The 25,739-nt window shown below is 42.8% G+C and overlaps 1 protein-coding gene across 2 annotated transcripts in view; it reads right to left on the bottom strand.

Annotated features, from left to right (window-relative positions):
• Positions 1-23,298, bottom strand: part of LOC119170678 (uncharacterized) — a 135,936-nt gene extending 112,638 nt beyond the window's left edge. The window contains exons 1-3 of one of the 2 annotated variants that reach the window (XM_075886908.1): positions 23,094-23,298; positions 18,242-18,292; positions 15,154-15,207 (exon numbers count right to left, since the gene is read on the bottom strand). In XM_075886908.1, coding sequence (XP_075743023.1) covers positions 15,154-15,207; positions 18,242-18,292; positions 23,094-23,178 — 190 coding nt within the window. In that variant the 5' untranslated portion in view covers positions 23,179-23,298. The remainder of the gene's footprint in view (positions 1-15,153; positions 15,208-18,241; positions 18,293-23,093) is intronic. The other variant, XM_075886907.1, reaches the window with a different exon arrangement.
• Positions 23,299-25,739: the final 2,441 nt, after the last annotated feature.

The raw sequence follows: 25,739 nt of genomic DNA, 5'->3' as shown, positions 1-25,739 counted from the left end.
TTTTGTTTAATTTTGTTTACGTTCGCGGGCGATACAATTTGTAACTTGGCTCGATTCACCTAGCCAACCGCCTAAGTGGGTTGATTAGCATACGTTCACGGTAGAGCGTTATAATGCCCCTAAACAGTGGCGTGTGCTTGTTAAAAGATATAATGTGTGTGCCTAGTGTAGAGAGAGAGGCGTTCGTGCAATCTGCATATGTACCTGCAAGACGCGTTTGCTTGTAACTAATAATGTACCGGCCAGCACCTACATTGTACGCCTGACTTTGAAAAAAGCTTGCATGCACAATGTGAGATTTTGTAATCTGCCAGAGTTGCTTTTTATAAAATAATACACTGCCAGCATGTTCAAAATATGCTTCGCTGCTGTGTGGCAGGGGTGCGGTTATCACGATGTTGTGTAGCTGCTGATGCAAGCACTTATAGTTTTGATGCGTTAATATTTCTCATCTAACTCATCAGGTGTTTGGCTGTTTCAGCACAAACAAGGCAAAGAGAGAAGGAAGACGGGTAATGACAGGACCAGTGCCGACTTTTGTTTGCAGGAGAATACCCATGTTGGTGTATTTATTGTGACAGCCTTTCTGTATTGCTTTTTTGCCCAATTTATGCAACAACACAGTTGTCAGCAATATGAGAGAGAACACAGAAATTAGCTTTTAAAGATCATGGTGACTAAATGCCTAGTAATTCACAGCACAAAATAACAACAAAACACATCAGTATGATCAATGTGGACGAGTACAGTCTTGCATCTAAAAAATATATTGTGCAAAATGTTTCCTAAGTAAGAAACCTCTCTATGTTTGCAAATAGTGTGACGTCACGTTGAGCACCGTGCCAGCCATTCCCTCCCTCTGTGCAAGGGCTGGTTGGCAAGGAAGTTGTTTGTGACGTTCCTGATAGACCACTGAGATGTATGCGATTCTAAACCTGTAGCCTAATATATACATAATCTTTTGCGCAGTTACATCGCTGCATCTGACACCTACAACTTATTTGCATATTTACATTACTCCCTTAGGACCTAACACACAAACTTGTTGTTTGCATTTTCACTTCATGAATATCGAGCGGTGAGGGTTCTGAGCATATGTGAAACAAGAATCTCTGCTTATTACATGAAGACATATGAAGCCTTCGATAAAACGAGTTATACCTTTATTGGGCTTGCGTACTCGTCGGGGCGATTCATACATGCAGCTTCAGCAAATGGTATCTTCCAGCCCGGTGACCATGCAATTATTTTCTGCACACAGCGCAAACACCGAGATGTACCCACTTGCAGATGGTCGCGTCAAGTGCATATTTACCTTGACTAAAATGTCGAATCAAGTTTTTTCATCGACCGGTCCCTGCCATGAGTGCTAATGTCTTCGCAAACAAGACACATTGTTATTGACACTGCACACATCACACACAATATTCTCAGTTGAACCAATATTCTCAATACCTTTCAATGCACACTACATGCCGCAATTAACAGTGCACATTTTTGAAGACTATGCCACTGTTCCTCGCACAGGCCACCACGTGTGTTCACTTCTCCAAGATAAACAGACAGCGTGGCAAATATTTTACCACACAGCTAGATGTTTGCTGACACATACTACAGCTAATGTCGACATTGTAACATGAAGTGTAAGCTTTGAAAAATTAAAACTTGCCCCAAACACCGCACGACTGTACCGGGCTGAGGCACCAGCGGGAGTGTTTTTCCAGCCACACCTTTTACATGTGCCAGTGACATCATGCTGTGACGTACCTCGGTAGGGGCCTATCGCTGCATACTTTATGTGAATGAGGGTCCTGTTAGTGAAAGCAGGGCTTGTTGATTTCGTAACTTGTTCATTCACAACTGGACCTTTATTTGCACGAGTTGTCTGACTGATATTCAGGCGAACTTTTGTGCAATAAATTATACAGTTGGCAGTCTGTGCTTGCTCCACACTGTTGTTACTGGTGTTTCTTGTTGTTACTTTGCACTGCTCATAACTGCTCACCTACAGAAGCTAGCCTATCTTGCTGCTGTTTTGGACAAGATGCAGCTGGCAAGTGCGATAGTGTTCATAACTCTAAATTCTCAAGCAAAAATTATTGTTTCATATTCAGTTAGTTGCATTCATATCAGTACATCATAAGAAATCAGTGATTAAACATTAATCCGTGTTCCTTCACATAATGCTCACAACTTTTATGTCAAATTGAATGGTGTTTATAAAAAACATGGGTTTTAGCTAAACTTCATGCTCTTTCCTTGAACAGCTGACAAAATGCTATTGAATGCTTACTTGCCATGAATTGGACTGTGTTTGAAATACATTGCAATTCTTCACCGGACTGCCAGTACACTTCACATTGGGGGAACACTTATTAACCATGGATTGATTAATTAAGAACGGAAAGAAAGAAGCGGCAGGCCGGGATACTTGATATTGGCATTCGTTTTGCTACCCAGCGCATTATCATGCAAACTTCCTATAGAGTGGTTATGCGTCTTGCATGTGTGTCTGTAAACCAAGAACTTTTGGTAGAACTATATCTTACAAATGGTTGCAGGACTGTGGAGGCTGTAGGGCTGCTTAGGAATGGTGGAATCCCTGGACATGTGTTCAACCTTGCTGCATCAGCTCCTTGGTGTTTTCACAGCATCTTTACAGATGTGTTGGGTGAGTAAAGCAAGCACGTTTCAACACAAGGAAAAGTATAATATGGCAGCACCTCTTGTGCGTGCCTTACATCCCAAGTATATCCAATATTTTTCTTGCACCTTGTGGCCTGTAATTTTTAAAGAGACACTTCTTTTTGCTTTATATTTGAGTCTTGATGCTTCGACAGCAATGTATTTGTGTTTGACAGCAAGTGTTCTTGAACAAATAACTGATCTCAATAATGACAAAACACCCTTCATACTTAGTCCTTAGCATAAGCTAGCACATACCTGTAGCAGATTCAATTATTCATTTTTTGCTGGGATGACAATGGGCAAGTAGCAAAGGCAAGTTCAGATTGGAGTGGTCAGTGACGTCTGTTTAGGCTCTGCCATATTGCTTTGCAACCAGAGTTACTTGTAGCCACATATACAATAAAGCAACATGACGTGCATTCTAAATGAGATTACCATATCACATTTTGCTGCATCTCAATGTGTGCCAAACAAATGCAGATATCATTAGCTTGCCACTATAAAGGGATACTAAACCAACACAAGGTTGAAATTTAGTCGTGGTGTTGCAGCTGTGTATGACTCTACAATGGATGCATAGCCGTGATAATTTGTCTATACGTTGTTGCAATAGTAATGTTACACACATTGTACGATACAAAAGAGGTCCTCGCTTATTTCGCTTTTTTTCGCAATGCTTCTTTCTTGTCTCTTCTTGCCATGTGCTCCTCCTCACTGTACAAGGAGCAAGAGCTGTGGGCACACAAACACGTATTTAAAAAAAAATGTTGTAATGTGAGCACTGAGAAGCTGAACACTTCCGAAAGGCTCAAAGAGGTAAAGGTATTGTTTCTAGCTACTTTTTGGGCACCCACAGCTAGTTGTGCTTCTGCAGTTAAAAAATGAGTTAAATGTTAAAAATAAATTGGAGGTGGTTTGGCACCCATAATTGCAGTTACATACAGAACTAGGTCAATGCGTAAGCAAAATCTGTTCACTCTAAATCAATCCTAATGATATCTGAAAATCAGGAAATATTCACAGAAAAGCTAAGGAAAAGGCTAAGTGGTTGCCCCTTGAACGTGAAGAAGATACCCTTTTTCTAAAAGGTCAATAGACAGTCTAGTGGTCTCGATATTACATGCACTATAAAATATTCTGGTGTGGTGCTTTTCATGCATGTTATAATGAGAGGGGTTTTTAATAGAACTGTTGTCACTTTGCCCTGCGTTGTTGAAATTGTTCACATAGTTATAATACATGAATCACTTTATGCCTTTTGATTTTATGCAAATGGTTTGCTTACCCAGTCGGTTTAACTTGATTTGGATAAAAACATAAATGCTCTAAACTTTTTTTTTATTATACAGCAGGTTTATTTTTAAAATACGCGACCATTGATGTGAACACAGTTGGTGGCCTGCTTGATTAATCCTTCACTATCACCACTCTAACTACACCTGCTACAGTGCATAGTGTGACAAAAGTAATGGTACTTAACATTACTGGCAGCATACACTTTTATGTCTCAAAATGTGTTAAGGAGCCTGGTAAAAATGTGTGTACGTTTTTTTTCGCTCCAACTAAATATTTTGGTCTACTCAAAGTAGCTTCCGCTCTTTTAAGGTCCTCAAACTATTAGGTGTTCAAAAGAAGTATCAATGCCATATATGCTTTCTTTGTCAGCCTACTCACCACTCTAATAATGAGAACTACCCGACAACATTACTCAGTAAAATATAGGGATGTTATAAAAAGTAATGTCAATTCAACTGTCAAAAAACGTTGCCAAGTTACGTTTTTGTTCACTTTTCTTTTCACAATTTTGTTAAAGTTACATTTGATAACATCCCCTATAATTTGTTTGGCATCATTTTCTACTAGTTCTCATTATAATGTGTTCAACAAAGACAACAAACCCTTAAATTTATAGTTCTTTCCTTTACTCATGAATCTGAAACAGTGAATCTCAGTAATCTTAGCAGTGTGTGACTTGTTTTTTTTGATCAGTTGTGCATGTGTTCAAGTACATGCATTTAGGTGGGAGGGTGAACCATTGCCACCTCATGTGACTAGCAGATTTTCTGAGAACTGACAGATGCATAATGCTGCCAAAGAAGTATAGGGATATTGGAAGTAATCGTAAAGTAATTGCAATCATAATGTAATCGCCAGTAGGCAAAAAAAGCTGTCCCACACTTGCCATAATGGTAACAAGCAGCACTGACTGACTCTTCCATGTATAAATGCACATATATACCGTACAAAGTGGAAGAGGGATAGCCGCCATGGTAGCTCAGTTGATAGAGCATCGGACATGTTATTCGAAGTTCGCAGGCTCGGTCCCTGTACAGGGCAGGTAATCTTTTTTTTCCTTCTACTTTTCTTTGTTCAAAATTACAACACTTCTATTCTTCTTGAAGACTTTCTGGTGTAAAAAAGGTACCTTATAATCTGAAGAGGCAAACAGAATGTGCCAGTGCACGAGTTAGCTCTTGTAGTGGTTACAAGTAGGATATGTTTTGAAGAATAAATCATTCTGCCACTTGCCTAAAGAATGGCTACAGGACATGACACTGGATGCACTTTGTTATTTTTGAATCAAGCTATCTTGTATTCTATTTTTATAAATTACATGGGATACACATCACGGTATCACACACTTTAATGCCACAAAGATTATGCAGCGAACATTGTTATAAATGCGAAATTGCATAAGGATAAGGTGAAAACTGCACCCTCAACGAGAATGTACAGGGAGCACAGGGCGCAGGCGTCATTCCTTCTGCCCGTGCTTTTTAAGTGCGAGCTGTTTTCACCTCGTTCTGACCAACTAAATTGAGATGTGTTGTTATAGTGCAAGAGGATGCTCCACGGGAAACTAGGTTGTCTCAAACTCTGTGTGTGTTTTTCAATCTATATGGTGCTCGGTTCAAGAGTTCATGCAGACCAGATCATGTAAAACAGGACCGTGTAAAATGGACCGTGTAAATAAAATAAAATGGACCATGTAAATAAACAGGATCGTGTAAAATGTCGTTTTCGTGTGCAACTGTAGTTGTGGTTGTGCTGAATGACCTTTCTTTATATACACTACATAACAAACTTGCTCCTTTAGAGTCGAGTGCATCTTCGGATCGATTGTAAATGTTTGCATATGCGAGGCCTTAAGTTTTAAAAGAAATTCCTCAGTGTGCCACGAGGAAATGTGTGTTCAGCGAAAATTTGCATATCATTATATACAACTCTTAAAGCCTCGTCTACAACTTTGTGCAGGTTGACCTTGAGCAGAAAACGAGGAGCGGCAGCAGCCCCCAGAAAAGAGCAAGCACCCTCCAAGCTCCCGAAGCTCTCTCCGACAGGAACATCACGGTCACTGTGTGGCATTGAAAACCATTGCAAGGAGTGCCTTATCAGTACACTGTGCTGCTCTTTCATCGCAGAAGAAGAAGTTGACCACTCCAGAGGAACTTCACGCTGTGTATTGTGAGTGCTTCAGTGGTTTTGTTTTTGTCCAGCCAGCAGTTAAGAAATCATGTGTCAGATTCAGCCGGGATGGCTAGAGGGAGTCGGGCAGGCATGTTTGGACATTTGTCTAGCCAAGTAGTGCCAATTTTCGCACTGGTCCTGTTGGAGTTACTGCCACAATCACAGAAGCTACGTCACCTCTCTAAATGTACAGATGTGTCGGGGAAGATTAGCTGCATTAGGTTTTTCTATAACTGATAGCTGCCAACATTCTTCATTATAAAGGAGTTTTGTTCCTCACTGATGGGTGTAAAGCCCTCCACAGAAAAAATGCAACACGTCTACTTCCAGAAGGCTCCAAGGCCCTACTTGTAGGTTTTTTCGGCTTGTATCATAAGCACCTCGTTTGGGTGTACACGAACATTTTATAAACATGTACAGCGAAAAATTTGGGTGGGTAACGTTTTGTCATTATCATGTTCCTCGCAGTATTCTTAAGCATGTTGTGCATTACGTTGTCAATCTGGTTCATGTGCATAGAAGACATTACGAAGTTTCAGGCTACAGTATAAAAAGCCTGGAAGCAAGCTATCAGTAATTTTTTAACAGAGTTGCTTAATCTCATACATGATACATCACTAAACTTTCGTGCGTATTCATCAATGTAAGCTCGTCTTAGTGCTATCCAAAATGAAGATGTGAGTCGAAAGATGGAAACATCTAGTGCGGTAATCAGGGTGAACAGTGGAAGTGCCTCAGACAGGCTGGCCGATGTTGCAATAGGAGGACCTATTTTTTAGAAGTCACCTTGTCGTCCTTGGCGTGTTAGTTTAAATGGGGTCAGTAATGACATCATCTTTTGGTGTAGGCGTGTGTGCCTGTTGGAAATGTTTGTCTGAAAAAAAAACCTATAACGCAGAAGAGTGCGGCCCTTGCTTGTTTTCAAGTTAGGTTGCGCTGATACAAAGTGTTCTCCTGTCGGAGGTTGGGGGTAAGGGAAGCAAAAAAAAGATAAACGATAGAAAAGAAGAAAAAGAAGAAAGAAAAGGGGGATGCAAAGTAAAAGTAGTGCTACACTGCTCCTACTTTGCATCCCCCCTTTTCTTCTTTTTTTCCCTTGTTTTCTTTTTTCACCTTTTTTGTTACATTTGCATTGTCCCATCTAGTGCATGAATCAATGACACATGGCTTTGCTATAGCAAAGATGCCTATGTGGTGTTGTATTGAACAGTGCATTGTACTTCATTCAGTTAATTACAGACTGATCAGTCTTGCAATAAGTGCATCCTGTCTATCACCACACATGTTCAAATGAAAAGTTTGTGCTTGGCTCTTAGTATGCTGGTATATAGCTTGTGTCTTGGACTACTCAAAATGAATTTTATTTTGCTGCTGTTTATGGTAATGAATTTATCCAACATGAAAATATCTTGCCTTGCGAACTTTGTTGGACCTGCCTTTCTTTTTCTTTCCTATGCAGGCATTGTATGTGAGGGAGGCAGTAACAGAGAGGTGATAGCTTGAGCTTCGGAAGAATAAATGCTGGCAGTGAAGCAATTACACATCAAACATCCCAGCCATTTTGCCAACCGTACTAAATGTGTTTTGAAAAAAAAAATATTGTGCTCGGTTACTGTATTAAAAACAGCAAAATGCTAAAATATATCGCAGAGAACAAAATATTAGGCCACGTTGGTGCCTTCAGGACTTCCCAGAATGTCGTCTGGGTGTTGTTTGTAAAAAGTAAAAAGTGTTTCAAAAATACTGCCTCTTCTACACCGAATTCGGTGCCCCGCCGCGGTGGTCTAGTGGCTAAGGTACTCGGCTGCTGACCCGCAGGGCGCGGGTTCGAATCCCGGCTGCGGCGGCTGCATTTCCGATGGAGGCGGAAATGTTGTAGGCCCGTGTACTCAGATTTGGGTGCACGTTAAAGAACCCCAGGTGGTCGAAATTTCCGGAGCCCTCCACTACGGCGTCTCTCATAATCATATAGTGGTTTTGGGACGTTAAACCCCACATATCAATCAAATCAAAGGTGATTGTGTGTAGTGCATGAAGCTCAGTAATAATAGTGCAATTTCTTTGCCACATCAAAAGCAAGGAAGCAGTTCTCTTTATATGGCAAGTTATATGATTACACTTTGTCTTAAAGTCGAAATGAATTTTTGAAGTTTTCTTATGATGGCTGTTTTCTGCGTTTGATATACGACAGCTTTCGTTCCGAAGTTCTCCATGGTCCTCAATAGGAGACTTCAAAGATCATTTTCCTCATTTAAACAAAAATTGTAATGATAACACTTGCCATATAACAAGAACTGTTTATTTGCTTTCAACTTACACATAAAAGTAATTTTCAATTAGACAAACACACAGCTCAAGTTGCATCTCAATGCGGACAAAAACGATTATATAGTGATATTTGTAATCTGGACCTAACAATATTTTTTTTCGTGAAATATAACTTTTGTGCAGTGAGTATTTGTGGCTCAAATATTCATACAAAGTGCAGTATTGCCATACAAGAAATGCAAACGATAAACAGTTTGGCTGAATTCTTCAAAGCCTAAGTAAGGGAAAAATTGCACTAATGTTACTCAGCTTCAAATACTTTAAGAAGCACCTTTACTTATTATGTAGATCAAATTTGATATGGCAAGAAAAAGCGGTACTTTGAAATTTTTCTCACAAATAACACCCGCACGACATTCTGCGAAATTCTGAAGGTACCCATGTGACCACTACTTTTTTCTCTTCAAAACATTTCTGCAAATAGCTATTTTCAGGAGAGTAAATTACCATCATTTTTTAAACTATACATCTGTGATGGTCGCCTGGTAGTATGGTTTGTATGTTTGGTGTAGAATAGCCCAGTGCGAAAAACAACAAATGTCTGAGCATCCTTTGACGCTCGGGCAATTTCGAAAGCATTTGTTTGTTAGCAGCAATTCAGTTAAGCCCTTGTCCTTATGCTTAGGCCCAGAAACAAAACACAAGTAACCAAAGTAGTCCTAAGAGTCATGCAGTCTCGCTGTTCCAAGGCTTGTGGAGCCTAATTTAGTGCAAGCTTCACCATTTTTAAAAAATTCAGATTCAACCAACAGGTTTTGGAGGCACAGTGCATTTTCAGCTAACTTGTTTTACACCAGTTACTTTGATAAAAAGCGGGAAGTAGAGGTAAAAATACCATTTTAAAGGCATTGTAGGTAATAACAAAAACGAATGCTTTCTTTTTTTGTGTGGTGCTTTGCCTGAACGCTGTGCTTTTTGTGGTATAGTTCATTGTCTAGTGAACATAGGCCTTAAAAAACTAACATTAGCCATGTTGAGGTCGATTTCTTGGTTATAGTCATAGTAGCCATATTAAAAATATATGACTTCAAACTTGATTGTTCTTTTGAAGATGTTTTCTTGCATACTGATATTTCAGAGTCTTAGTCAATTTTGTTATAAGAAAACGTGGTGTCATAATAGGGTCACTTTTTGTAGAGTCGTTCAGTTCTACCTTACCTTTTACATTCCTAATAGAGCAGTTATTTTCAATATCGGTATTTAAAATGGAATGAGCATGCTGTATGTAGTAATGTGTAAGCACTTACAGATAGCACATGCACCCAACTTTTCTTTTGGCAGTTTATTTCTGTTATTCTTGATTTATATGTGGGGTTTCACGTCCGAAAACCACGATATGATTATGAGAGACGCCGTAGTGGAGGGCACTGGAAAGTTCGACCACTTGGGGTTCTTTAACGTGCACCCAAATCTGAGCACACGTGCCTACAGCATTTCTGCCTCCATCGGAAATGGAGCCGGCATTTGATACTGCGACCTGCGGGTCAGCAGCCGAATTTCTGGTACTCTTGCTCCCCTATATGTGTGCAGTTCGGCTATAGTTATCTGGCTTGCACAGATTTTTAATGGCGCCTGCCTTGTCCTGCTTGCTTTCATGGTGATTTTAACCTTCATAAGTTGCATACTCTCGAAATTGTTCAAGATGCTAATTTTGTGCACAAACTGTATAGTATAAAGGCAGCAGATGTACATGCATACACTATTAAATGTACATTGAGAGCTTTCACTTGCAGTTTCTAAAGTTTTACTATGCAGGAAGCATTTAAACCATAATTTCATAGGACATATTAATCGATTATCTCTACCATTGAAAATCGTGACAACCTAGTTATTTTCACTGTGATAAGCATGCTGTTTTCTTTGATTTGGCAGAACTAATTTATACACTCATTCGTTCTATTATTCACATATGCATAACATGAAGGATTGTGTGCCCTACATTTTCAGTTTCATTCTGTGTGTTATATTTCTTGTGCATGTGAACTAATGTGCTAACATGTGTCTCTGACATTATTTGTGCCAATTATTTTCATTTATAGGTGCCTATGAAGGACACATAGGTTCTATGGCAGTGACCTTCCAAATTTACAGTGGTGCCGGAGCCTCAAGCAGCATTTCGCCGATCTCCACAAGGCGTTCATGAGACAAACACAGCGCCACACTTTCACAGTGCTATGATTATTAGTTATGTTTAAACATTTCGTTCTAAAATTGCTGTTACATTGTGTTTTGTGCCACCATCCTGTGGCTTAGGTGGAGCTCGTGAAATTACGGTGTAGTCACCTCATTTGTGTACCATCAACACTGCAATGTCACCATTCACAGCTGGAGCATACAGACAAATAAAAAAATATATTGATTGTAGCAGGGCTGGTGTGTACAATAATGCTTCTCTATTGATAATCATAACTTTATAAGTTCTTTAGGTCTTGCATAGAACACTGCATTAATGTGTTGCAATGTAACCACCATTTATGATCGCTAGCATGTTAATTCAGTAGTTTTGTAGTGTATTTTATTTGAAAGGTAATTTTGCTTCCGCATCACGACAATTAGAAAGATGCCGGTGATTCAATCCCTCATTAAGTAGCTTCTTTTTACTCATCAAGGCTGTTTCAGATAGCAAACATATTTCACCTTCATGCAACATATTAAGAATGAAATATTCATATATGTTTCTACACAGTACTTGCTTTTGCAAACAACGTGAATGGCCAATTGCTTTTACTCGAGATCTAGGATGTCCATTTGATCTTTGCAAGATGCAGCAGATAGATGCGTGGTTTCTGCATTATGCTGATTTCCGTAAGCTGCTTATTGGGTAATTTAGCATGATATGGCACTTTCCGTAAGCTGCGGATGTCCGCATCTTTCTGCACGATATGGCGCTTTCCGTAAGCTGAGGATGTCCGCATCTTTTCGCATGATATGGCGCTTTCCGTAAGCTGCGGATGTTCGCAACTTTCCGCATGATGCGGCTTTCCGTAGTCCAATAATTGCGTATGTACGGATTCGTATATGCGGAACGTTTCAGTAGGGCAGAATCACGGAAGAACGGCAACATCATCTTAATCACTAGGAAGGACACGTCAAGGATTGAAAAATTACAGGCCAATAAGGTTATTGTCCGTTCTGTACAAACTTATTTACAAAAGATTAACTAATAGAATTATGACGACATTAGAATTCAATCAACCAAATAACCAAGAAGTATTTCGCACGGGTTACTTCACAATAAACGTTATTAATACTATCAATAAGGTTATAGAGATATGCGTTGAATACAACCAACCCCTGCTGATAGCCTTCATATATCAGGAGAAGGCGTTGGACTCAGTCGAGATATCAGCAGTAGAGGAGGCACTGTGGAATCAGGGCATCGACAAAACTTGCAAAAACGTATTGAAAGGAATCTTCAGTGAATCCACAGCCGCCATATTTCACCATATTGGAAGTGACAGAATACCAAAAAAGAAGGGTGTAAGTAAGAGAGACGTGATCTCTTCAATGCTATTCACCGCATATTTACAGGAGGTTGTCAGAACCCCGAGATTGGGGTAGGGTTAGGGATAAGAGTTAATGGAGACTATGTTAGTAACCTGCGATTCACTGGTGCCATTGATTTCTTGAGTAAGTAAGGCGACCAACTACAGCTCGATATTACTGAACTGGACACGGAAAGCAGTAGAGATGCTCTCAAAATATTATGCACAAAACTAAAGTAATGCGCAACAGTCTCGGCACAAAACAGTACTTTGCGATAAGTGGAGAGACACTGAACGCTATAAAGAAATATGTCTACTTATGACAGGTAGTCACCGCTGAGCCAAACCCTGAAACAAAAATAACTAGAAGAATGGGGTGCATCACATTCGGCAAGTACTTTGAAATCTTGCATTGAATTCCACTAACTCTCAAAAGGAAGGTATATAACAGCTGCATCTTGCCGGTACTTACATGCAGAGCAGAAACCTGGATGCTTACAAGACAGGTTCAGCTTAAATTGAGAATGACTCAGCGAGCATACCAAAATGAAAATGATAACTGCAACCTTAAGAGATAAGAAGAGAGCAGAGTGGGTTAGAGAACAAATGGGGGGTTAAGGATATCATAGTCGAAATCGAGAAGAAATGAACGTGGGTCGGGCGCGTAGACCGTAGGCAAGATAACTACAGTCGAATAAGGGTAACTGACTAGATTTACAGATAAGGCAAACACACGAAGGGGAGGCAGAAAGTTCAGTGGGCCAATGAGATTAGAAAAATTGCCCGCATCTTCCCTCGGGGGAACACTGAGGAGGATGCGGAGCTTGATTCCGTACTGTCCGTTGCCGTGAGTCAAGCGTCGTATACTCAAGAACGGGAGTCGAGGAGCGATGAGTCGTTCTTCAACCGCGTTCAACTCGGGTAGATGTTCGGGTCGGGGCGGGTAGCGGTAGCCGTAACTCACGCTAGCCGAGGGAACTCGACCGGCAATCAACGACTGCTTGCACGTAGCACACACGACGTAGTCGGCATAGTCGGTGCCCTTTCCAAACGTATCGCAAAGAACCGACAACACTTTGGAGTTGTTCTGAATGTTGCCGATCCGAGTTAAGTTGTTATCGAACCAAAGACGATCACACACCTTGCAGGTGTGGCCCAAGCTTCGGTCGAGGAAGTCGCGCTTGAAGCGAGCGTTGGGCGTGGCATACTGCTTGGCGCGCCACGCCGCTACCTCGGCGCGCTTGCGCTCGCGGGCAGCATCAGGATCGGCCTCTCGCCGCCGACGCTTGCACTCGGCTTCCCGTTTTCGAAAGTCCGGGTCCTCTTGTCGACGCTTACGTTTCAAAGCGGCCGAATCCGGTGCTGCTGCTCGACGCTGACGTCTCTCAGCGGCTTCACGTTCTCTAAGTTGAGCATCTTCCGCTCGACGCCGACGTTTACGTTCGGCGTCGCGAGCTCTTCTCCGCGCTGCCTTGTCTTCGGACGACGACTTGGTTGCGGTTCCGCCAACACTTTGGCCGGCGCTGGTCGAAGGGACGTCGATCATTGCGACCTCGGACGTCGACGCACCGTACAAACCAACCGACGAGCGGCAACTGAGTGAGCGAGCACCGGCCTTGAGTATATATACAGCGCGACGGCGCATGCACTGTCAGCTGTCGAATGTTCGAGAAGGGGGAGAAGCGCAACGGCGCATGCGCGCGCGTCAGCTGCCGATGTTCTCGAAGCGCGATGGCGCATGCGCGCGCGTCAGCTGCCGATGTTCTCGAAGTGTGACGGCGCATGCGCGCTACATTATACAGCTAGCGAATGTTCGTGAAGAGGAGAAGCGCACGCGGTGTGTAGAGGAGGAAGGGTGCACAGGTGGTGGAGGAGTGAAGCGCTTGCGGTGTGTAGAGGAGGAAGGGATGCACAGATGGTGGAAGAAGGAAGAGGAAGCTTGCGGACGGCGCCGCACTACAAGCCTCGAGTATTAGATGCTCCGCATCTAAAACTTCGCTGGTATAACGTCACAGCCGAAAGCACAAGACTGGGTTGCTTGGCAGATCATGTGAGAGGCCTTTGCCCTGCAGTGGGCGTAGTCAAGCTGCTGCTGCTGCTGATGATGATGATGATATATAAATGGCACAAAAAATAAACCATAAAAACTTGTTTGTAGGTACTCACTGCATATTCGAACTAGTGACGCCTCATTCCTCAGTACTCTGCACTAAACGACTAGGTCATGCCACTCGTACTGTTCGTCTCACAAACGCCGAGCTACGTATAAACACCATTGATCACTGGCTTGCCGTGAATAGACTTTAAAGAACATAACAAAGTAAGCAAATTGTGTGTTGGAGTCATACATGATTTCTATGAACATTGACGTGTCCACTGGCTCCATCACAAAGCAGACACAGTTGTATGAAAGAAGCATTACAAAACGTCTCTGGGCCAACTTTCTCTTTGAAACAACAAAAAAATAACTTGCACCAAGCCCAGTACTATCGGGACGTTACTGGTCCTGTCGTGCCTGTGAATTCGGTTCCCATCGAATCACACACCGCTACTATCCCTTTAGACCGACAAACTCAACAAGCTGCCCTAGATGTGTTGAGGTGGTGCTTGCGCCGCTAGAGAATATCACGCTTGGTCGTCGCAGTAGTGTACATTTCACACATCGGTTAAGAACTTCTTGCTCCTCAAGTTCCATGTGGTTTGCCTGCAGGATGTGCGGGTGATATGTTAACCAGCGACTTCAACGTAATGTATTTTGACGTCAAAACCAGTGGCTTGTCGCGTTTATAGATGCTGATTATAGACTTCACCTCCTCTAGGACTCCACGCAGCCAACTATGCACAACAGCACCAGTTTCGATATTGTAGGTATTACATTACTGCCAATTCAAGCACAAGCGCCCGTGTTCACTACATTCCGTATGGTTCCTATGTCTCCTGATCTTACTTCATATAACAGCCCGATGTGTTGCTATCAAACCCATTGCTTCGCTCTTGTGCCGAAGCTGTGACTTCATTGCAGAAATATTACGATCGAAGTTTCTGTGTTGTGGGCCCAAAGCAATATGCTAAGTTGCAGTAATATTGGGATGATATGATTGTGTTTGTCTGGTTCACTATGTTTCAAGGCCAGCTTAAATTACGTCAGTTATTGCTAGGTGTGAAGTCTTGTACTTGTACTTACGAATCTGCAGTGCCGCGTCAGCAATCTCTGACCCGTAATGCCCGATGTGCGCCGCTATAATGAAGAACAACAAAAAGCTTGAATTACAACGTTATTCACGAAGAGAAAAAAGTGAAATTAGGGTGGAGCACCTAAAGAGCGCTCGGCACATATTTACCTACTGACGCGCTTCCTCCGACAAACACACACACGCTCAACTCCCCCCCCCCCCCCACACACACACACACGGCCACGCAACGACTATCAAGCTGCAAAATATGCCTTGTGACTAATACATTGTCCCAAATTAGCTATCTTCAACGTGAAGGCAATAATTTATAATGCAAAAGTGCTTTATGCAAGGGTCCACCAAGACTTCAGTGACGTATTTCCGGGACAGAAATGCCTTCCGCAAAATGCATACGATCGGACGTCAAAAGGAAACATGAATAAAAAAATTCTGTGCATGGGAGCCGAAATCAGATTGTCTCGATCCACTAGAACGGATGCCGGGCACGCTATTCACTTTGGTGACTTAAGCTCAAAACAGGGCCACGCTCATAGCATTAATCTATTGCAAAAATAGCTGTGGAAGCCAGCCTGCCTCGCATGAGTAAAAAACCGCGTTTCCCGCTTACGCTAGCCACCATTAAATACCTGCCGGGCTAAAGAGGAGCTATAGCAACTGTTATTGCGATAGCAATTTATAGACAATCTAGTCTGGATTTCGCCAACGGCGTGGGCGTCGGCGTGTATGTAGGCATTTATGTCATGCAACGTATATGTATACGTATCTATATAAATGAAAACGCAAAAGAATCCCGAAAAAAGACTACGGCGCGCGGAATCCAACGTGTGACCTTCACGTCGTGAATGCAAGACGTTAACCACTGAGCTACTTTTTCTTCTTTATTTTTTAACTACTTAGCTACTGAGTAGCCACTTCAACGTTCAAACGGCAAGCTATCTATATCTGACACTTACCGCTGCTTGCGGGCATATTGGTCAAGGGAGTTAGCGTATACTCAGCATCATTAGCAACATCGCGCAATGCTCGCGCGGCGGATCTCATCTCTTACGCGCACTTTGGGCCGGTGGAGGAGGTGACTGGACTATCTCTCACGCGCCCTTATCTCCCAGTGGGGAGGATAATACGTCTTGGCTGGCGTTTGGCTTACACTGGAACGATTATGTTGTAGTTACGGGGCACACAATGGTCACTGCAAACGTTGCACAGCCTCCGTTTGCGAAAAGAGCGCGCTTTTTCGTTTCCTTCTAAATATCCATGCTTGGTGTTCAATAACTGCTTAGCATGCCACGGGATGGCGACATCAGCCCATGCTGTGTAGGGTGCCTTGATGTGGTCTTCTGGCACAGAGTGAAAACATTGCTTGTTTCGACACCATATTGTTTCAAACATTCGCGTTTGCTGGTGTTGCTTGGCATGCAGAGAAAGATTGCTTTCTGCGAAATGAGTGGTAATTTGGCTCAGTTTATTGCTTCTTGTGGTAAGACTTGTACATATAATGTTGGTAACAAATAAAACTCTTTATTACGCACGAAGCATTTATTGGCGAAAGATAGACATTTAGAGCGTATTTATTGGTCTGTTTCACAGGCTGCTTTGGTTATCGTGCTCTCGCGGTGGATTAATTAGGTTGATCAGAACCAAATTAGACACAGCATGAGCATGGCAAGAGCATGCGGAAAACGTAAACTATTGCTCATTATTTGAAAATCATGGTATGCTTTTATTTTATAGCGTGACATATTTGACAAAGTCAAAAAACTACAACAGCTGTTTGGTGAACTTCATGTATACCTAAATTGACACGATGTAACAAGAACATGAGCGAAATATACTTGACTGGTCATAACACAAAAACATTGTTATGCATGTCATGTAGGTCATGAGATACATAACGCTATCCTCGAGCCAAAGCCGCTTTGTTAATTTGATGTGTATGAAAACTGACCCAACATAGTATAGCTAACATCAATGACTGGTGATAACACGAAAATCATGTCATGCATGTCAAGTGCGCCATGACATACAGGACAGTCATAATGTTCTAATGGCTGTTTAATAATATTATGTATATGAAAATTGACAGATAATGATAACAGCGCAAGACGCAAAGAAATATCTTGCCAATGCACCAAAATGATGTCATGCATGTCATGTACACCGCGAAATATATAACCCAGTCATAGAGCTAAAATGGAAGTTTCCTTAACTTGTCGAGTACCAAAATTTACCTGGCCTAATGGGAGATTTTGAATAACATAAATGGCTGATCATAGCATGAAAAATTCGTCATGCATATTATGTAGGCTGTGACATACATCCCTTCATCATGGAGGCTTGCGATTAGCTTAATGTGAATAAGCTTAGTCTGGCTTAATCCACAGTGTTATATGGCCGTAGCCTATCATCCAACTGACCAGACTAACTTAATTTACTCGAAATGGCTGGTTCAAAGTTACATTAGACTGGATTAGCTTAATCTTGCTTAATCTAGCCTTGATTATTGCGCCTTAATTTTTGTTGCCTTACTGTGTCCAAACTCAGTCATCCAAATGGCTAGGCGATTTCAACTTACTGGTAAGAATTTTGCTAAAGGTTAGCTTATCGTGATTAGCTTATTCTGGCTTAATGCGGATGGCTTAACACGACCATGCAGTGGCACCCAACAGCCTACACAATGTAAACTCACATGCGATTCACTTTCTCGTGGTTATCTCAGTGTGGATCAGATTAATCCGGCCTAATTGACATTGTGGTCAATCTCAGTCGTCGAACTATCTAGGCAGTCTCAACTTACTCAAAATATATTTCTTAAATTCTAGCTTACTTCGTATTAGCATAACCCGATTTATTTTAGGCTGGCTAAACGTGGTACTGCACAGGCAATTCACAGGAAAGACAATTTCAATCCTAATTATCTTTTTATACAATTTATTCGCATATACATTACAGTTACTTCGAATAACATCCACACTACTTTTCATGGTATTATTGTCTGTGAGTTCTCATTATTATTGTGCTAGTATATGTATGATTCGCTTACGTCTTATGAAAATTATAAATGCTGGGTCGGGTACTCACCAAGTCGGAGCGCCGGCCTCAGTAATTGTGGCAATCTTGCCACGATCCTTGCTGCAATATGTATGGAGAAAAACATATTATTTCCTACGTATTGTTGAGCCACTTGTAGTACACATTGCTAAAGATATCATGCACAAGTTTGCCGACAAGGCGTGAAGGCGCCTATAGGATCTGTATAGCCAAGAAAGATAACAACTCAGATGTAGAAATTCAAAAGCTACTGAAAGTTTCTCAACCGATATTTTCATAACCATCATTTGCGGCAATTTTCTTCATGGCGAAAAACAATTCTCGCGTGTTCGATATCTTGGAAAGTACCGCCACAATTCTAATGACGCATATTTTTCAGAAAGAAGTTAGTTTTAGTGTAAACTTTTTGGGGCTAATGCAATGATTGTTATTGGTGTCGTATTTGTGTGCTGAAGTAGTGTGGAAAAATGCAGTGCAAGCAAAGATTCAATTTGAATATGTGTTGTGATACTGAAAACAGGCTGATAACGAAAAGAACGTATTGAATATCGTATGAATAAAAAAGTAAGAAGGCTATCGAAAAATTTCTGCTTTGTTATTACACAGCCCTACCATAATCGAGTCCTTCTCTTGTTATCTTTCTGAAGTATAAAATCTTCCTATTATTTTGCGCTGTTTGTTCATGATATCGTGTTTTTAGTAAAACACACGCTGGGCAGTGTTTGATTGTCTCACCCCAACTGTCGAGGAGACAAGAAAATACCAGTAATGCTTCTCTATAAGGTTGTTTTTGTTTGCCAATGTGTGAGAAATGTATTACAATAGACCAGTAGTCAGTAGTCAAGTATACTTCAATATTTCACTTTCGGAATCGAAAGTCAACGCTGACTTGTAAACCTCCTAAGTTAAATGCAAGAATTTAATGTTTATTACATTACTGCTAACAGGGATGGAAGTGTTCACTGTTTTGTGTAAAGTTTGAGCACCCTCACAAAAAAAATCAGCCACAGCTGTCTACTCCGTGGAGGCGCTCTCGCCTATAGACGACGACGCGGCGTGACAGGCCGCATCTTCTTTTTTATCCAGCTGGCCTCTACCATTTCTACCGCATCTTTTGAATGTGGATACATTTATTAGTCGGGCTATGTCAGGCATCCGACTTTGTCTGCGGTGGTATCCACACGCCAGCAGGTATTGTCTCACCGCTCTCACTCCCTATCCAATAGCAACAGCTGCGGGCGAGCCCGCTTATCGTCGACCCTAGCAGAGAGAGTGTAGAGGGTGTAGAAGAGAATAGGTGCAGTGCTTCGCTGCTCCTTCTCTCGCTGTCCACTCTCTCTCCTCCCTGTGCCGCACTTTACCGTCCACTCGCACCTCAACATCAACCGTTCGCTGTTTGGGCGCCTGTCAATAACATCCGGAAATGGGCGCTCGAGATGCGGCTGATAAACGGCAGTGCTGAGCCAAGACCACTAGCGGCCCACACTTACGTCTGCTCGCTACTCACTCTCGACCGATCACTGGCTGGGCACCTCCCAAGGGGAAGGCAGAAGTCGGTGACGGCGAACGTTCGACGGCAACGGTGTGACAGGTCCCGTTAGTTAGGGAGGCGATCGCCGGGCTAATTCCAAGGGCCGAAGTATCAGCCCCCCGAACCGCACCATGAAAGCGTAAACAATTTAGAAGGGGTCCTATTTGGCGCGCCAGCAGACGCCAGCTGTGGCCCAAAGAACAGTCAGAGCCGAGAGTTGATGAAGAAAACAAAATTATATTCTCATTTATGGCATATCAAAACGATACACAATGATGCACACTTGGCAATAGTTGAATAAAATATGTCATCAATTTAACAACGTACTACACAGTACAATCAGCCACACTCGAAACAACGGACACAAACAACAATACGCACTGCAATGCAATCGCATGGACCAAACAACCAAGAGACATAAAGACTAAAGAGTTCGAAAACTTGTTCAGTCCAAAGTCCTTGGAACAAAAGTCTGAATGATACTCTTCCGATAATCACTCACTCAAAGTCCAGCGCTGTTGTCGTTCCGCTGCCCCCCATTTTTCTCTTCCAGGAAACTTCGCGTCTTCAATTGGCCGCTCTCGAAGCACCTAACTTTGCCGGTAACACGTCGGCTTCCCACGCGTTGCGATTGCAGGACGCGTCTTCGCTCTCTGGCTGTAATCTCCCACTCCTCTGCTTGTAGCACGAGTCTTCACCCCTCAGGTGGAAATTCTCTTCATTACCTGCTTTGTCGCTAAGGGCAAAACCTTCGCCGAAGACTTGGCAGGAACACCCTACACACTCTGGCGCATACTTTCTTCTTCCCCTTTGTCACTGAGGACAAAAGGCTTCGCCGACAAGGCGGAACACCCTGCGCACACTGGCGCGAAATTCCTTCTTCTCCTCCGTCACTGAGGACAAGAGGCTTCGTCGACAGACATGGCGGAAACATCTTACGCACTTTGGCGTGAAATTCCTCCTTCTCCTCCTAATCTCCCATCTCTGCTGCTCGGTTAAATACCCTTTGCGCTAGATTCCAGAAAATTTTCATCGTTTCCGTCGGCGCGATGCGCAGCGAAGGCTGGGGAAAGCGCGAGACGTTTCTAGGGCCGTCCGCGACACATGGCGCAACTCGGCATCACCGCGCCCCTTTTCCTCGAGAACCTTCCAGAGTGCTCTCAGCCGCCGATGTGAGGAGGTTAGCCGGCGAACTACGATTCCGAGAGGGGAGGGACGGCGCGCCCGGGGAGCCTTTGGATGTTTATTTTCTTCTGTATCGTTGACCTTGAGGCGCCTCTGTGCTTGGTATCGTTACTGTCGCTAGAATTCAGCTCCACGGCCGGCATCAACTCCACGGCCGGCATCAAGCCGTGACCTTCGGTTCAATTTACGTCCTCGTCCACCAATGCGGACGAGGACATAAATGGAGAAATCTAACTGGCTTGAAAAATAATATTTTCATGTATTGGTGCAAGAAGTATTCACATAAATGCACGATGAAATGGCAAAACAACTTTCTCCACATGGTTGCGTGATGAGCATGTTATTCTGTCATATCAAAGCCCTGAGGTAGAGCAACGAAGAATTGTCAAAGAGCGAGTGTAGAAAGCAGATATGAACAGCCTTTCTGGGCTACAAGCGGCTCATCGACGCCACCTGAGGCATGTGGCACTTCAGCACACGAGGTCGCCTGATTTGCAGTGATGGATATACGGCCCAAATCATAGGTACCTCTTAGACGTCATAACGCAGCTCCGCAATTTGGTGTGATATGTGTTGATTCCCTAGGGAAAACTCACTCAATAATAAAAAAATCACAGCATATCCACTGAGTGAATCATGATGAGTGGGACTAAGCATCCGTCAGTCTGTCCACACTTCAGTCCGCCCATTCGTTCTTGCTTACGCCCGTGCGTCCGTGTGTGCGTCGTTGTGTGCGTCTGTCCATACATCCGTCCGTGCACCCATTTGTGCGTCCGTCCGTCCGTGCGTGCGGCTGTGCATCCATCCATCCGTGCGTCCATTCGTCCCCGCATCCGTCTATCCGTGCGTCTGCTTGTCTGTCTGTTCGTCCATGCGTCCATCCGCCCATCTAGTGAACTTCCCAAGTACCACCATCTAGCAAGTATTGCAAGGTCTAAACGGGAGGTGGGTACATTTTACTACTACTACTACTACTACTACTACTACTACTACTACTACTACTATGACTACTACAACTATTACAACTAATACTACTGCTACTACTACAAACATCGCGAATGCACGACGCATGGAATAAGGAGATTCTTCCCTAAAAATTGACCACGTATCGGCGTGCTTCACTGCAAATGTCATCTGCGTACGGTTGCTTCTGCCCCGAGGTACTGTGTGGGATACAGATGTCATGGGCAGCATAGTCGGAAAACGAAAGCTTACGTAGAACGCAGAGCCACTGGTGGGTGGCGGCACTGTGTCGGCTTAGCGAAACGTAGGCGACACCTGCTTTTTGAAGCATTGCATCTGTCTGTCAGTGCAGCGTAGAAACACTAGAGCCTTTGGAAGTACATATGCATGCATTTTCTACTAAACGAACACAGGACCTAATCCTCACGCGTTGATGTTGCGCCTGGGATATGCCTTGTATTTGCTATTTGATGGACAGTGTTGACAAGTCTCAGTGCTGCCATCACATCGAGATCGCTGGACGTTGGAGAAAGGCCTAAAGTTTCACTGGCTGGCGGAATTGTGTGACAGAGGGGCAGACCAACAGAAAGACACACATTTCTGCGTTACGCAATAAAAAAAACAATCGTCCCTAATACTAGATAGAGCGACGCGTACACGCAGACACAGACGCACACGCACAACGCCGCAACAACACTAATTTTAAACACGAGGTGCGTTGCCGATGTGTGTGCCTGCTTGCAGGAGGGGGGATTTCAGAACAGGAGAAAAGATGATAAAGGTGGTCCCCACAATTTCAGCAGCTCAGTGCGACACCTCAGCAGTAGCTCACGAAGGAATGGGATAAGGTGGGAGTAAAAGGGGAGAGTGAGAAGTAAATATTAGGAAAGATCAAGATTGGGACATGTTTGAAAGAGACCGATGTTGGGGCACTCCCCGCCGAGAGCTTCACAGTGTCAGGAGATCGCTGGATGGGAGACGACTGGCGTCGGCTATTGCGGTGGCACAGCCATTCGGCACGGAATGCGGCAAGCGATTTTCTCTTACTTGATACCCATGCGTGCGTAGTAGCAGATCTTTATGTGAAAAATAGACACCGATTGGGTGGTTGCTGTGTGAACTAGAGATTCTGAAAACGATGCTATCAACGCTCTAGCTTTAAGTGCAGAGAAATAAAAAGCAGGAGATACGAAATAAACTCACCCAATAGAACACCAAAGCCGAAACTTGTTACTTCAAGAATCGGTGCCAATATGACAAGCAGGAGCAGAAATGTGGCGCTCCTCATGACTGGCTACCGCTCTTTTGAGGTTGTAGAGAAGAGCGCTCCTGTTTTAAGAAGATGCAAATGCTCCAACTAGTAGCCACAGGAGCTCTGCAGCTGTTTGAAATACCGTGCGCCTATTTTTTTCGTTGTTTCAAGTTCAATAGTGCAGCTTTTTATATACGTCAAACAGGCGTGAAGTTAGTCCGAAATTGCTGGTTGTTTTGTGTCCGAAAACGACAACACGTGGAGAAATCGAGCGGTATTGCCTTGAAAAATTGTCGCATATATACAATGATCTAAATATAATGAATAGAAAAACCTCCCTAACGGTGATGTCACTATGAATTGAAAACGAAAGCGTTGCACACAAGGCATTCGCGTGCAAGACAGTGGAAATACCTTTGTGCAGCGCTGATGTGTTTGCCCTCAGTGAGAGTAAATTACAACTTATTACAGCTTATAACACAAGAGCAATTGTTGAAGGATAAAACTACGCTGTATTAGATGATAGGGTGGCATTCAAGTTTTCCGTTCGCGAAAAAAAAAAAAACATTAGACGCTTCATTACCCCTGCCACGGTGACCGCGTTTTTATGGAGGCAAAAGTGCTGGAGGGCCTTGCAATTCGATTTAGGCACATGTAAAGAACACCAGCAGGTCAAAATTTTAAGTCCTCCACTACAACGTTTCTTTTGATAATATCGCGGTTTTGGATCATGGTTTTATTACTACTACTAATAATATAATATTATTACATTATCATTGTGGATGTTTTATCACCTTATATTGCATTGAACTCTTCCACACGTTAGCGCAGTGTGAACATATATGACAGTACTCGAGAAGAGCAACGCGACAAGCTTTTATTTTTATGACTTTTATGAGTCCATTACAACCGAGTGATGTCAGTAGAAATGCCGCCGCTAAAGGTAATTTTCACTGAAAAAGCAAGTTTTTTTATTTATTTCCAGATACTGAAAACCATCCTCGGGCTCATGCAGCAGTCACATGCAACAATGGAAACAGACCATACATTTATTACACGGAATAGCTGCAGGGCTATCAAGCACGCGCACTGATGTATAATAAGAGCAGTACTGGTTTCATGTGCCGTACTTTTGCTTATCATGACGAGCCATGTGACCTTTTCTGTGTAGTTATAAAGCCCGTAACACAGAGCAATAAACGTTCTTTAATTTTGCCCCTTCTGCCGGCTACGTTCTGTTACTTCAGTGGCGACGAAGATGGGATAATTCCACAATGACAGCAAGGTCACCCGAGTACGATGACACGACTAGTAGCTGGAGCACTTACCTTGTCCGTTTGGAGGCCTTTTTAAGGGCCATGGGATCACAGATCCAGGAAAACGGTGTGCGTTTCTGGTATCGGCGCTAAGTGACAGCGTTGTTTGCGTGCTTCAGGGGCAGTGCCAGTCAGAATCGGTGAGCAGCCTGAGCTGTGACGCCGTCGTGCAGTTTTTTTTTCATTTCATTTCATTTATTTTACCCTCAATCGCACATAGCTTTACAGAGGGGAGTGGGGTACAAAAAATAATAAACTTTGAACAAGAGCAAACATAATAACATCAAAGTAATAAAGATTACAAGACATGAAAATTCGATGTTAGGCAATACAATAAATGTATGTGTAAGTATCATCAGAAACATAGGGGAACAGAGTACAATTGTATATATGTGCAATATACACTTCACGCGTCATCACGTAAGCACCTCTGTATTGTAGAAGAAAACAAGTCATGATTTGAAATGGAAACCATGTCCGAGGAAAGGTGGTTCCAGTCGTTGGATGTGCGTGTGACGAAGGAATGATGGAAAGTGTTAGTGCGGCAGGTAATGACGTGTACCTTATGTTGATGATCTAAACGGGCTGAGTAATAGGATGGAGTGGTAATGAACTGAGCTTTTAATAGTGGATGATTGAATATCTTGTGAAAAAGTATGAGACGAGATGCTTTGCGAGGTGATTAAAGTGACTGTAGCGAAAGGATGTGTTTCATTGAGCTAAAACTGCTAGTGCGATAGTAGTTAAATAGAATGAAGCGTACTGCGTTATTCTGTATCATTTCAAGCGAGTGAGTTAAGTTTTGTTGAAAATGGTCCCAAACTGAGCATGCATATTCGAGTTTTGGACGAACTATAGTGCTTTATACATTGTTAGTTTCACGGCTTGAGGGGTACGGCTGAAGTTGCGTCGTAGGTACCCTAGCATACGGTTGATATTGTTAATAACACAATATGATGCTTCCAGGTCAAGTCAGATCTTATATGAATCCCCAAGTATTTATACGAAGTTACAGACTCTAGATCAGTGTCATTTAGGATGTAGTGAGCAGGGGGTCCGGTAGTTCATGAGATACGTAAAATTTTAAATTTGTTAGTGTTGAGGTCCACGTGCCAAGTTCTACACCAGCTGGCAATATTATTAATGTCACCTTCCAAAGAACTATCGTCTGAGTTAGATAAAATTTCTCGGTAAACTACGCAGTCATCTGCGAAAAGGTGAATTGAAGAAGTTACAACATCGGGTAAATCGTTAATACAACTAAGAAATAGTAAAGAGTGC

The sequence above is a fragment of the Rhipicephalus microplus genome, chromosome 2, assembly GCF_043290135.1.
Source record: "Rhipicephalus microplus isolate Deutch F79 chromosome 2, USDA_Rmic, whole genome shotgun sequence".
In the NCBI taxonomy this organism is placed as follows: domain Eukaryota; kingdom Metazoa; phylum Arthropoda; class Arachnida; order Ixodida; family Ixodidae; genus Rhipicephalus; species Rhipicephalus microplus.
Note: the sequence above shows the minus strand (reverse complement) of the source record. Positions and strands in the feature narration are given on the sequence as shown.